We start from the raw sequence: 14,440 nt of genomic DNA on the forward strand, positions 1-14,440 counted from the left end.
CTTTTAAGAACAAGTCAGTATTTCCACAGGGACATAAACCACCCCCATAGAATACCTGTTAAATGATTTTTGGCGCCTAATATTTTTATAGTATTGAAATCTTTGAAAACACTTTAAAACTACCAAACTTGAAGAGAACAGCAGCATGAAACAGGAATAATATTTAGCCAAACGCCTGCTGCTGCTCTTATGACATTTCATATTTCATCATTATGGACTGGTTTAAAAGCTCGTGCTATTGCAGCAGCTTTAATGAGCAGAACTGAAGTGGCAGACTGCTGCCCACACACCACATACCACTTGTAACACCAGTATACCTTTCAGGTTTCTCACCTTGTCGATCATTTTGCGGGCTTCCATTTCTTCAGAGTTGGGATTTTCCAGCTCAATAGTGTAAGTACCTTTGTCACTCTGGTCATCCTCATTGTCCTTTTCAGTAGCAGCAGAAATTTGGCTTTTCAACTTTTTGTCCGTCTCCTGGTTCTGATTAGGCCTATGGCCAAGGCTTCCTGAACTCCTTAACAATGCAGCTTGTAAGGCAGGGTATGCAGCAGAGGGATCTTCTGACTTTTGTTTTAGAAGCTTGGCATGAACACCATGTACTGCTCTGTGATGTGATGAGCTAGCTTGCACAGGTGAAGGGACTTTATCTCCTGATGCAGGTTTCACTCTTTCAGCTCGTGTCTGAGATGTTGGAGATGAAGATTCTGGGCACAGAGCTCCCACATTCTGAGAAAAAGAGTAAGAACGTCTCTTGCGAGGATGGTCTTCATCAAAAAACTCAATCATAAAGGCAGTCTGACTCACACCAGCTTGCTCTTGCTGCTTTTCTGTGGAATGGACCTTCTGGTGTGACTTTTTCAGCTCTGTATGATGATGCCTTAGGTGCTCTTCAAGTGCTGCCCTTTTACTGTAATGCCGGTGTGCACTGATATTTTCTGAATCACTTTGTGTTCCATCATCATGCTTATTCCCTACAAGCAAAGCAAAACAATACACAGCACGATGAAATAGAGACTCCAACATAACATACAAAAAAAAAGCCAAGCAACAAACTAGAAAGGGAATTATTTCAAACTGGATTTCTGTGTAGACTCCAACAGCTTACACTACCTGCCTCTGCAAATTTTGCATAGTTCCTGGAAATGCAATCAATTTGCTACAAGTCAAACAATGAAACATTTTAGAAAGCTGATCAGTAACAGCAGTGCATTTGAAGTATCCTTTGCCCAATATTCTCATCTGTGAATACTTATCAGTGACATACAAAAGTCAGTATTTTACCAGCTGTACTATAGTATGCTTTTGAATTGAATCAATTTTGTTACAGAGCCAGTTGATTACAAATGACTACTGACACATTCCAGGCAGGGTTAGGAGGAAAAAGAAAACCTTAATAAAGTCCTTCCGACAGTGGAAAGAGAGCCACAATTCATATTGCTGGATTCCTCCCACATTTACTACAGTTTATCATGAGAAATGTCTACTTAAAATTGGATTGAATTCTTTATTACTCTTTCCAAGAAGAACAATGAGTTTTTCCATAATTCACTCCACTCAGCATCTGACGTATGAATGTAAAATGGTTGTTATTACTTATTCATTCCACAAACTACTCTGAGATCTATGAATAAGGATTACATTTCATAAATCATACATACACCTACAAATATACTTGGCAGTGATACCTGAAAATGCACAGAATGCTGGATACTTACGCATAGTAAGTATTTAACACAGAACAACTTCATGTACAGTGAAAGTTTCAATGCTCCTAAGTTTTAGCTCAGTGCCTGGGAAGGAACACTCTCATCCCCTATCAACTCTTTTGGATCAAGTTTTACTCATATATATACAGAATGTACAATTTCAGTATTTTTGATTCTCGAGAGTATAGCATTTTAAGGTTTTCTCATTTAAATAGTTAGGATATATAGCTACTATTCAGTTAAATCATAATTACATATTGGCTAATCTTATTAATACCACTGAAAACACAGCTGAAATACCAACTTGCATTCCTGTTTTCACCTTGTTAGAATAATGCCTGCAAAATGATATGATGTTTCATATATTTCCAAGTAATAATAAAACAATATCAACACCACAATGAAAGTCATAAAAAATAATTCTAGCAGTGGAACTTCAGTAGAAAATATTATATGAAAAAGCAGAGGAGAGAAAAACCAATAAGCTTTGAGTTTGCAAAAAAATCCAAACTTTCAAAGCAGCTAGGTATATTTCTACCTAAAAATACAAGTAATGAGTGAGAATACCAACGGCCCATAGAAAATTACAAAATTCAGATGTTTATTATGGCCATATGCATCCCATAACTTATACCTCTTTCAGATGAAAATTAATCAGACTTTGAGAAGTTTCTGCCAGGAAAAGGCTTACAAACAAAGCCCCTTCCTATTTATCAAAGTGTCATGGCTAGTATTTTAAAGCATATTCATGAATACAATACATTTCCATCAAGGCCAAAGAAAGTGATTTATACTGGAAGAAATCATATACTATTATCTTTTTGCTAGCACATTAATATAATTCAGCTTTCAGAATTTTATTTAATTTGCTTATTTTGAAAGCTTAATTTGAAAGAGCCTTAGACAGCAGACTTTGATCAGTAAGAAAAAGAAGGTTGTACCCAGTCCCAGCTAGTTTAAGAGCTGGGCATGATAATGTTGCAGAGCCAAGGAAAATCAGAATTGTAGGGTTAACCTGCTGAAATTAGAAACAGAAAATAAGAGAGACTTGAAAAAGTTCATCAGAAGTTGTCATTCTGAAAGTTTGAACGGTACTGGAATCTTCATCTGAACATTAAGACTATCTGCTTCTCTATTCTGTTAAGTGACACTCCAGAGAAAGTACTTATCATGTGTAACATTTGATTTAATTTCATTTGAAATGTCACTGTCTGCAATAAATGAACATTTATGATCACCTGGAACTCCATTCAACAGAAGCACTCTTATAAATACAATAATCCACAAGCTGAGTATAAAATTGAAGCTCTTGCTTTATTTCTGATTTCTGACTCTAACTTGACTCCACCAAACATGATCCATATAAGCAGAATGACTATGTGATGTATTCTTTGCCATAAATGATTTTCTTAGAACACAGGAATATCCACAGAACATATGCTATTGAAAGAGTTGCTAAAAGCATAAATTGAACTTCAGAGCTTTGATTCTAAAAAGCAATTCAGTAATTCATGAGAAAAAGTGAAATACATAAAGTTTATCTATGGTTGCAGTTTTTTCCTTTCCTTCCTCAAGATCAATGTCTAAATACCTGATGTTTTCAGCCATACTAGAACATCTCCAATTAGCATATTGATTGTAAGAGGATTCAGCATTTGGTTCCATATGCTCTTTTTGAGACTTAATTCAGCAATAAAACTCCCCAGCCCAGATCCTTGCACACATGTGGACTATCTGCGATTTCAACTGAACTCCGCAAGGCTCAGGGATCCTCTCACTGAATCTGGCGAGGAACTGCTGCCTTCCCAAATAAGCACAGCTGGAAGCATTCACTTTACCTTTCAGTCTCTTCAAGTACACTGGAACGTCACTCTTAATACTTTTGGAATCCTCCTCCGTTGGTTCCCATATCATTCTGGGAGGATTGTTCTGTGCAAGCCAATCTGCTACTTTGCTCTCCGCAGCCATCATCACCGTTTGAAGCCCCGGCAGGTCCTGACCACTGGAGGAAGAAGGCTTCTTTGACTTGTGACGCTGCTCTGATGTGAATTTCGTCACATGATCTTTGATCTTTACTTTTCCTGGAGTGTTGTCATCGAATTCAATAGTAAAGGATGCATGTCCTGAAGCTGCTGCGTGGGAGCTTTGGGTATCTTTTGTTGGAACTTCATGAATAGTGCTTTCTGCTACCTGTGAACCTTGCTGGCATTCTTTAGTAGGGATTTCAAAATAACTGGGCTCCCTACAGAAAGGATAAAGTTCTTCACTTGCAGATGCAGATTGCTCTTCAGGTTGCTTGGCATCTGTGCTGCATCCTATTAAGAAAAATAAAGAAACAGAATTCACAATACTTGGGAACTTCAGGCTCTTCAAGAAGTTTCTGAACTCCTGTAAAGGTCACTTGAGTAATTTCTGGAATAAATAGCAAGATTGTGAAGTAGGTTGAGCACAACAGTTCTGGAAAAAGAATTCCAGAATTACATATAAAAAGTATTAAGGAAAAGACAGTTTAAAATTTGGCTGTGAGAAGTGTAAAGTGGCAAAAAGCTCACCTAGATTTTGTCAAGGTGCATGCAAAATATTTTTAGAATATGTAGAAGAAGGTAAGATGAGTTATTTGAACATGGAAAACAGGTAAATCACAACAGAGAAATTGCTGAGATGATCATTATCACAATTCCAATCTAGTGGGAAAAACATCAAATGAAGGTGCTCCCAAAACAAGTGTCAATGATCTGGCTTCCATCTCCTGCAGTGGATAGCTAGTATAATTTTGTCTGGCCAAATTCTTCAGAAAAACAATTCACACATAAATGCAAGATAAACATTCATTCTGACTTGAAAAGTTAAACCCTGCTAAGCACTGGGAAGTGTTTTAGAATTCAAACACTTAATGTTTTTACAAAAGATAAAACCAAAGACTCAAGCTAAATCCTACTGTCATGTGCTTTTATTTTGCTAGTTGCCATAGCTTGTGGATGAACAGAAAAAGGAACAATAGCTGGAAGCATGCAGAATGTTAGCAAGCCATGCTCTCACTGGCTAAAGAAAGCAGAAAGTAGAAAAAGCACAGGCTAGTAATTCCAAGTTCCTCTGCATAGCCTAAATGAAGGCTAAAGCTTCCTGTGGCTGCAGCAAAGCTACCAATGTGCCTTTAAGAAAACAAACCTTCTGGTTGCATTTCATGAACTACTAAGTCAGCCGAAATGCCTGGTGCAGAGACGTGCTAAAAGCAACAGAAGCTTGAGACCTTAGCAGCAATGTCAACTTAGATTCCAGCAAAAGAATTCTGAATAGTTCCTCACTGATTTATCATGGACCACATTGAGATGTTTAAGAAATCATTTCAGGTTGCCAATTAAAGAAATAAAGCTGCAACTAATAGATTTTGGGTACTGAAAAAAGCCACACTACATCAGCTGAGAAAGCTAATATTAGTGTATGAAACTATTACACAGTAAGATAGCAATAGAAACATTTATACTGGAATCAGGAATTTAAGGGGTAAAAGATGCAGGATGGAATAATGCACCTATTCCGCTCCTTACAAGCACATGCTCCTTGTGAGGATTTAGGAAGAGGTTAAAAAAAAAAAAAAAAAAAAAAGATGATAATTTGATATAGAGAAAGAAACTATTTAAGGGAAAGAATAATAGCTGGAAAAGTAAAAAAAGTATTTATTATTGAGTGAAAACAAGAACAGTACACATTCTTTATTGCCATGTTTGGATACCAACTGGATAAAAAAACTCCAGTGCACATAACAAAGCTGTTTTAATTTATTTTTTCTACCAGTAGCTGTTACAAACACAATATATGTTCAGAATTAAGACAGGTTTTTCTATTGTGCTGTTGGATTCTAAGAATTCCTTAGCTAATACTTTTCACTTCACTATTAGCTACCTTATGTCTGTGGGGTAGTGTTCAGGCACTACAACAGCATCACACTGCTCCCCTTCCTGGGAAACAGAATGCCTTTTTAGTACCCTTCCTGAAAACACTTATGCCAGCAGTCACACAATTCAGAATTAATCTACTTTACTGATGCAAAGGTTATTAAAAAAGCTTCTCTGTTTATACAGAAAATGTACAGAAATAAAACAAAATCACACTTTGCAGTTCCTAGATTTTAGGTAAACTACCATCACTCCCCGTTTCTTTTATCTAGTGAACAAGCTGGAATGGATTAAGCTCTAGTAGGATCAAATCTAGAGCCTGGATCCTTACAATATGAAACACAGTCACCAAAAAGGAGAATAATCTACCACACAGCCAATTCATAGATAACCCTTTCTTCCCCCATGGTTCTACTCAGAACTTCAAGTCAACACTATCATGCATTTCCTGTAGCCAGTAACTAAGCCAGATATAGTGTTCAATGCTCCTTCAAAAAAGATAACTGGCTAATAAGGTGTTTTGAGAAATATTTCTGCTTTTGGGCAAGGCAGGAGCAATCTACCAGCCACAAAAGACACAATATTTTTCAGTAATTATGAAATAGCTAGTTTATTACCATCTTTTGAAAATAATAAGACTGTAGGCAAATTGCATCAGATGTACAGCAATGAGAGGATCTCTCACGCATTGATGAAGGACTTCATAAAAAAATTTCTGGGTGAAACTTGTCTGCACAAAATGTAACATTTCAAATCAACTGTTTATACTATAATAACATGCACAGTATTTGATTCCAATATTTTTGATTAAACAGATGCTAGTATATACTTTGAATCTAAATTAAGACAGTTTAATCTAAAGAAGCAAGAAACTGAACTACAATAAATTCTAGGTTTTACTAAACTAGAAAAATTTTTTAACATTCTGTAAATAAAAATACCTTAAGTATAAGTTAATTTTATTTACTTAAAAATCCTATTTTCAGTCAGAAGTACTTGCATTTTTAGAAGAGTTAAATGCATCAGAATTGATTAGAATAAGTAATAGAAAATGAAGAAACAAAAAATTAATATAGATCCTGATCTGAACCACCATTCAGTATTTTTCACGCAGATTCTAAATGCAAGTCCTTACGGCTTTCTAAATATTACAAAGAGTGATCTATAAAACAGCCTTACCTTTGAAATCCTATTATAAAATGTCATCTGCCAAGATGAAGGAAATCATATATCAGACTAAATACAGATACCTTTAAGAGAAAACCTTCATGCAAATACTGAAGATAGTGGTCGTCACAGCTCTATACTTTTTAAACAGAATAAGCACAGTATGTGTATAGCCAACAAGGCAATTGCAATTGTGTTTTGGGAATATGAGGGGATGGGTAGGTTGTGAACTGCGATCTCTTCCGGGACTGAAGACATTTTCCTAATTGGCAAAACTAAAAGGAAAGGGGCAGAAAAAGTAGCAGGATATCTGTTAAAAGGGAGCTCTCACTGAAATGAGACTAGGAGAGTCTAGGAGGGAAACTATGTAATATTTGGGATACCACAGGCTTAACCACAGGGAGATTCAGAGAGGTCCTTTACTAGAGTAGGCATGATAAGGAATGACTAGAGGAGCTGGGTTTGTTTAGTCTCGAGAAAGCTCAGGTGGGATCTCACGGCTCTCTACAACTCCCTGGAAGGAGGCTGCAGTGAGGTGGGGGCTGTGCCTGCAGTGAGAGGACCAGAGGAAATGGCCTTAAGGATGAGAGAGGGGAGATTGAGATTAGACAGTAGAAACATTTTTTTCACTGTCAGGGTGGTCAGGCACTGGAATGGATTGCCCAGGGATATGGTGGAGTCACCATCCCTGGAGGTGTGCAAGAGCTTGCACCTGGATTTGGCACTGGGTGATGGTTTGGTGGCTTAGGGGTTCCAGTGCTGGGTGGATGGTTCAACTGGATCATCTTGGTCTCTTCCAACCTTGTTGATTTTATTCTATTCTACTCTGCCCTATTCAGAGATGACCATCAGAAATGCAATATTCACTTTGTGACATTAGCAGAACTTATTACACTTTCTCGGACTTTTGGAGGTTTTTTAAGTCTTACTTCTCAAGTTATGCACAGACGTAGTCAGAATCTTAACATTTTACTCACCAACCTGGACAAGAAAAATCACAGGTGTCTGTGCTATTCAGCTATGCAAAAAAACGCCTCTGTATATTAATATATTATGATCTGCTATCATCTTTCCTATTATCATCATAGGAAATTTCAGAAAGTATTTCCCATAATCTTCAGATTTTTATTAATGCTCTTTTCTTTCTGCCTTAAAAATACAATTTTAAGAATGAAACTTGTAAAAGAAAATGATCTGGAATTCAGAAAGCACTGCCTGTAAAAAATGTCTGTAAACCTGAAGCAATATATTTATTTGCAGTAGGTATAAGAAACAGCCAAAATATCATATTTACACAATACCCCAAAATACTCTGAATGTTAGCTTTATATTTGGCACCATCAATTATATGTATAATGAAAAGAAGCTGAAGTTAGTGCTCTCAAATTCTTAAAAGAATTTCTTTTTTTCTTTTCTCTTTATTTTCATATTCCTACTTTGTTTTTCCCACTCACATTTTAGGCTCTTTTTTATTTCTTTGTGCTGAAGTACACTTCCCTTTTTTTGTTTAAAGACAAGATTGCAAAAAATACATGTATTGATTCATCTAGTATTGAATATGAAGATCTTTGTCTTTTAATGTTTTCATAACCAGTCTTATGAAAAACTATCAGAATTACTCTTTCAAAATAAAAATATAAACAGCATTGTATATAAATCCTCATCTCTCATAATTAATCATTAAACTATCTGCTTTAAAGGAGTTTAAATGAAAAAAGGGCAAAACTAATCTTACTTAAACGTGTTGCTATGATGGGTCTAAAGAGTTCTGTAAGCTCCCCATGACACATTTGTTGCTAGACCTTTGCAAAGCAAACCTTACATATGCAGCACTTGCACATATTTCATGACAAAAGTCATCAAAATTCTAGAACAAACTTCTAGGAATTTACCTGCTAATACCAGTGATAGAGCATCACACATTACAATGTGTGTCATCTCCTACACACACTGATTACACAAGTGCTTCTAAATAACTGTCAGCCTGCTTCACCTGAAAATGACACTGTTTCTTAAAGGCATGGAATGTTTAATCTGACATATTCTTATGCAGTGATGGAATTAAAATTCATGCCAAGTGGAAAACATTACTTCAGATTCTTAAAGTCTTAAAAACTTATTTTTATATTTTCTTAGATTTCTGGAAAAGGCATTAATGGTGCAAAATTCTACAACTACTACTAAGATCAGCAGAGAAGGCAGCTTTTGCTTTTCCAGGAAGTAAGAGTGTAACATATGGTAATAATAATAATTACACACACAATAAACCTGCCAATAATTTAATTTAACAGCTGCAGCACGAAGTCACACCAGAGGTGAACACACAACCCTTCATTTTAATACAGACTAGGAGATCTATGGATCAATAAACTAGAGCATTACAAATGTCTGAAAAATGTAGAAAGGAGTTTTCTTTTCAAAGTTTTCCTGGCTACTCTGGTCTGTTTGTAAATAATTTTCATTAGTGAATTACTGTTGTGATAGAAGTTCAGTAACATTGAAACAATCTTATTAACTTGAGACTGTAAAGACTAATTGTCTATAGTTGGCTTAGCAGAAACAAATCTCCCAATTCAATCTTCTCATTAAACCTTGCACCATCTCTTAGAATTTGTCTTCTTTTCTATCCAGTAAATAATCATATAATAAATCATTAAAGCATGATGCAGATTCTTAGTAGGATTACTTTGTTATTATGTTATCAGACTTTATCTATTTGCGTTACCTTAAGCATTCTCTAATATACTTACTTTTAGGCAGTTTATATTAAAAGGCATGTCCCAGATCAGTGCTTTAAACAATTAATACAATTTAACCCATGAAAGAATAATTAACTGGATCAATCTTGAACATTTTTTATTAAAGTTTGCCTATATTTTAAAAATATCCAAGCATGACAGTCTTGTGAATTTCCAATTTTCTTTCTTAAAAGTGTTTCTTTATATTGATTTCCTATTGTTATATTAATCTCTATCATAAAACCTAAGTGCTTGAAGAAAATGCATAATAACTTGTTGAAAATAAGATAATCTTTTCATAGAACATATTTGCAGGCCAAAGCAGCCCAAAAATCTATGATTTTAAAATTGCATGAAAATATTCAGAATTTCTTTCGCACACTTCCACACAGAGTATTCTGAGACTGAGGAAGTGTGTCCATAGAAGAAAAAGTCAGCTCTTACATGATTTGTCTTCTCAAGACTCTCTGCCAACACTACTAAAAATTATCTACAACAGTCAAAAACCAGACTAGCAGAACATGCAACTGATGTCTACTCAGAGATTAAGTGATCAAGATAAAAAAATAATTTGTCTATACAAGGGATTTTAGTTCTACATCCTCACAAATTAAACGGTTTTGTATTTTTCTTAGCAGTGTCTTCCTTCCACGTAAGTTTTTGTTTAGTATCTGTTTATTCAAAATGAATTCCATTCCTGCAGATTTATGAGTCTTTCAGTTTAAGGAAATAAAAGTTATTCTTACACTCCAATTAGATCAATACTATTCATAGGAGATACATTCATAGTTAAACAAAAGAAACAATATAAATAAAAGGGATTTGTAATATTAAAGAAAAAAAAGACAGAAAGACAGACAGACAGACAGACAGACAGACAGAAAGACAGACAGAAAGACAGACAGAAAGAAAGAAAGAAAGAAAGAAAGAAAGAAAGAAAGAAAGAAAGAAAGAAAGAAAGAAAGAAAGAAAGAAAGATTGTCTTTGCCAAGAGGCTTTGGGCCTAAATTTAGCCATGGAAAACAAAGAAACAAATTAAAATACTTTAAAAAAATATTAATCCATTTTCCCTACTCATCATTTCATCATTTACCTTATGATGACTTCACTAAGCTAATCATGTCAAAAATATCCCCATTACTGAAGTTCAGTCTAGAACAAACTTATTTTTGTCTACTCCTGAAACAGATGGCATCTCCATGATTAGTTTGAGTGCAAGCTGGAATCTTATTTTTCTTGGAACTCAGAACTGAGGTAGAAGCACTGATCACTTGCTGAAAAATCTCTTGATAAAATAAATACAAGAGCATCTAAACCATTTGATGCAATATTGCTTCTGTAAAAGCAACTTGCAATTATAAAAAATAAGAACAGGCACACTACTAAATAGAAGCTGGCATCTTGTGTCATACCTTGTTAATGGCATGGCACTGCATCAAAACCATAGACTTTAGGATGTTACTTTTCAAATACCCTATATTTAATGAGGGAAAAAACATGCATGTTTTTTGGATTAAAAGAGTGTACATAGATACACACAAGTGTGAAAAGCTTGATGAATTCTCACTTTTGTTATTTCAGCTTGCTATAGGCATTGGCATCTAAGGAATAAACACACAGATTTTACCATCCCTATTTTGGCATACACAGCAAGATAGAATCCCAGGTTTCATAGGCAATAGTTAATGCTTCCTGTAATCTGGAAAGCAAGGAAAATCAAATGGCCAGCAAATGCCAGAACAGCCATGACTCAAAGGCAAGGACTTAATTCTTTTTCTTTTTAAATGACAGCATAAGCACTTTTCCTTTTTGTTGAGAAAAATGGAACTGGAAGAACATCTAACAGTCATTGTCCCTCATTACTGCTGTCATTAAGAACAAAATTGCTATTCCTTATTAATGCTCAGACGTGTTTGAAGAACACATTTCTAGAAAACATTTGAACTGTAAAGCTACAAATTATTAATGGAGGACACTAAACATGTAGTTAAAAAGCTCCCACAGGAGCACACAACAACATACTCTACTCATGCTGTGTACAGTAGAGGCATTTTTCACCCAAAAGATAACCAAATAAAAAAGTGTTCTGTAATTATACTGCATTATGATGCAGTTCCTTCATACGAGACAAAGTGGTTTAAGGTGAACTAAAATGATCACTAATTTAAATGTTTTCATCTGGTTTCTTTATACTAGTCCAAATCTTAACTGTGTCTGAATGATGACACCTTTAGAATAATCTGAAAAACGTCATTAAAAAGGCTATGGGAAAAAGTTAATTCCAAAGACCATGCTTTCACTACATTGAAATGTTCATTTAGTTTGATTTTACATGTTTTTAGACTTCACTCCAACTCCTGCAAAATACAATTCATGTTAACCAAGGCAAGCACTATGACAGGGAGAAATTCTCATCTCAATTACAGTGCTTTAAAACCTACAACCTTAAAATGGTTGGACCTTAAATGCATGTCTAAAGAGCTAAACAAACATGGTTGAGTTTTGTCCTAACTTAAGTTTTAAGGTTACTCCTTATTAGAATAGCTGTCACTTTATTTATATTCCTGATGATAGATATAAAAGCCTAATTATAGGCACCGAGATTGAAGTTTTGGCAATACCTACTGTGTCTAGACAAGCCAAATAATAAAAAAGTCTGTATTATGGGGAAATAAACATCACCAGTTTAACTTTAGGCTACACAAATCTTTACTTCAAGAACTATGACATGCAATTCCCACTAGTACAACATTACTGAATTACAGAGGAGAATGCTAGCACAGATAACCTTATATAGGTAAAAGTCAAACACAAATATAAAACACCACCACTTATTTTCAGAAATTATTTCAATGAAATATTCCTATGCATATAAAATGACAGATATGTATTAAACTGAAAAATAAGACACACTGGTTCAGGTAATATTATTTGCTATACTTACTGGTAGAAAATTGTATTACATACTGGAGAACTGACATCTTAGATGTGAAATTGATCTCTGGAAATGCACAGTTTCTCACAAAATCTGTATTTTAAAATTACTTTAAATTTTAATAGGCTTTCATGTATGCAAACTGTGAAACTTCCAAACATTAATATGTGTTTAGTTTCCTATTTAAAAATATATGCAGTTCAGTTAAGAGAAAAAACCAAACAAAACTAAGACAACAGACTTACCTGAAGCGCCTGTCTCATGCGTTTTTTCTTCATGCTTGCTATCTGGCTTACAACCACCTTTTTCATCAGCTTCATCTTCACCCCACCAGGCTGGCTGTCCATACAAAGGTGTCCCACGAGGCATGGCAGAAAGATCTGTAAAATCACCCCAAAGCAGAGGAAATTACTTTTCTGTTTAGCTGTGATTTTTAGGTTAAAATAACATGAAGAGAAAGTAATTTGCTTGGATCATTTCTCCTGGAAGCTGAAGTGAAACGGTTGCATGCATTTACCTAAATACAAAACAAACTTGGAGGCTGGACAACTGATCTGGGTTCTAAATATAAAAGCTTACTAATGACCTGATCAAAACTTCTGGCACAAATGTTTATGCAAAGGCAGCTGGCATCTCTAATTGTCACCCTGATATATCTGTAAATATTATTTCTTCTTTCAGTTTGAACTCATCAAGATAGCAGTACATTCCTAAAAGCTGTTTGCTGCTATTTCTGTGGGAAGATTCTCATTCTTACCCACACTGACCTTTCAATGAAATCTGAACCCACTGCATGAAAAACTGATCAAATTTTGCAATGTTGCCAAGGTCCCAAATTGCTGACAGCTACTACAGAGTGCTAAAAGTTACCTTGGGTGTAAAACATTACTAAGCACAACCCATTTCAAAGGCTGGGGTTTTTTTTAAAGGTATTACTTAAATTATAGTACAGTTAAAAGTGCTATTTCTGATATAAGATGTATACACATTATTAAATATATTTAAATGCAAAGATTAAATGAGAAAAAAACACTGATATAATTAAGATTTCTAACATGATAATAAATTGGCTGGGTAAGGTTTGACCTGATCTCTTGGAAGAATACTTCACCCTACAGAGATTTAGCCAATCTACTATCATACAGATGTTCTGAATATACTTTAAAGAGTCTTTATATAAAAAACTATCATCTGTTAAAATCTATCTCAGGAGCTTGTCTGTTACTTTACCTAGTAGGAATATCAACATTTTTTTCAATGTTTTATGCACTTGCATTGCAAAGATGGTTTCATAGCCATGCTAGCACTTTCAACATGATTTTAAGATACTAAGTACTTCCTTTTTACACAGCATTATGCCTTAGTCAATACTAAATTCTCTTCAAAAAGTTGATGGTTGCACAGAGAATTAGTAGATGTTCAAGGTGAAGCATTCAAGGACAGATTGGATGGGGCTTTGAGCAATGTGGTCTGGTGAAAGGTGTCCCTGGCCAAGGCAAGGGGGTGCAACTAAGTGATCTTTAAGGCCAGTTCCAACCCAAACCATTCCATGATTCTACTCCTGTGCACTGACTTAGCAATAGGGAACAGTTATATGTAGAAACAGTGAGAGGATCAATCCTCAAAGGGCTTCTGAGAGTTGCACTCAAATATAAATCCCTATCCTTAAGTCTGAGTGTTATTTTTGGAAGAGTGGAAAGGAAAATAGGGGGTGAGGATAAAACGCGCCCACTGTGCTACTTTATGTACCCTTAAGAGGATGCTGGGTTAGACAACAAAAAAAACAGTTTAATTAGGTGTACCACAGAATCCTATATCTGAGGAAGAGAATTCTTTGAAGTGAGTCTTCTGGATGAATATATGAAACCCAAACAAAACTGTACAGCCTTGACCTAAGAAAATCAGAGACAGACAGCTCCATATTAAGGAAACAACAATGCCTGATTCCTTTCTCATTCTTGTGGTTATCTCCACTACATCTCAGCAAGCCTCATG

General features: G+C 35.2%; 1 protein-coding gene across 12 annotated transcripts in view; it reads right to left on the reverse strand.

Moving 5' to 3' along the window:
* The window catches only part of CEP170 (centrosomal protein 170), a 94,734-nt gene that overhangs the window by 45,163 nt on the left and 35,131 nt on the right, over positions 1-14,440 (reverse strand). For 11 of the 12 annotated variants that reach the window (XM_085055162.1, XM_085055161.1, XM_085055160.1 and 8 more), the window contains exons 7-9: positions 12,691-12,825; positions 3,548-4,024; positions 334-974 (exon numbers count right to left, since the gene is read on the reverse strand). In XM_085055162.1, the coding sequence (XP_084911288.1) occupies positions 334-974; positions 3,548-4,024; positions 12,691-12,825 (1,253 nt within the window). The remainder of the gene's footprint in view (positions 1-333; positions 975-3,547; positions 4,025-12,690; positions 12,826-14,440) is intronic. The other variant, XM_085055163.1, reaches the window with a different exon arrangement.

This window comes from Lichenostomus cassidix, chromosome 3, assembly GCF_008360975.1.
Source record: "Lichenostomus cassidix isolate B80296 chromosome 3, HeHo_3.0, whole genome shotgun sequence".
Classification (NCBI taxonomy): Eukaryota; Metazoa; Chordata; class Aves; order Passeriformes; family Meliphagidae; genus Lichenostomus; species Lichenostomus cassidix.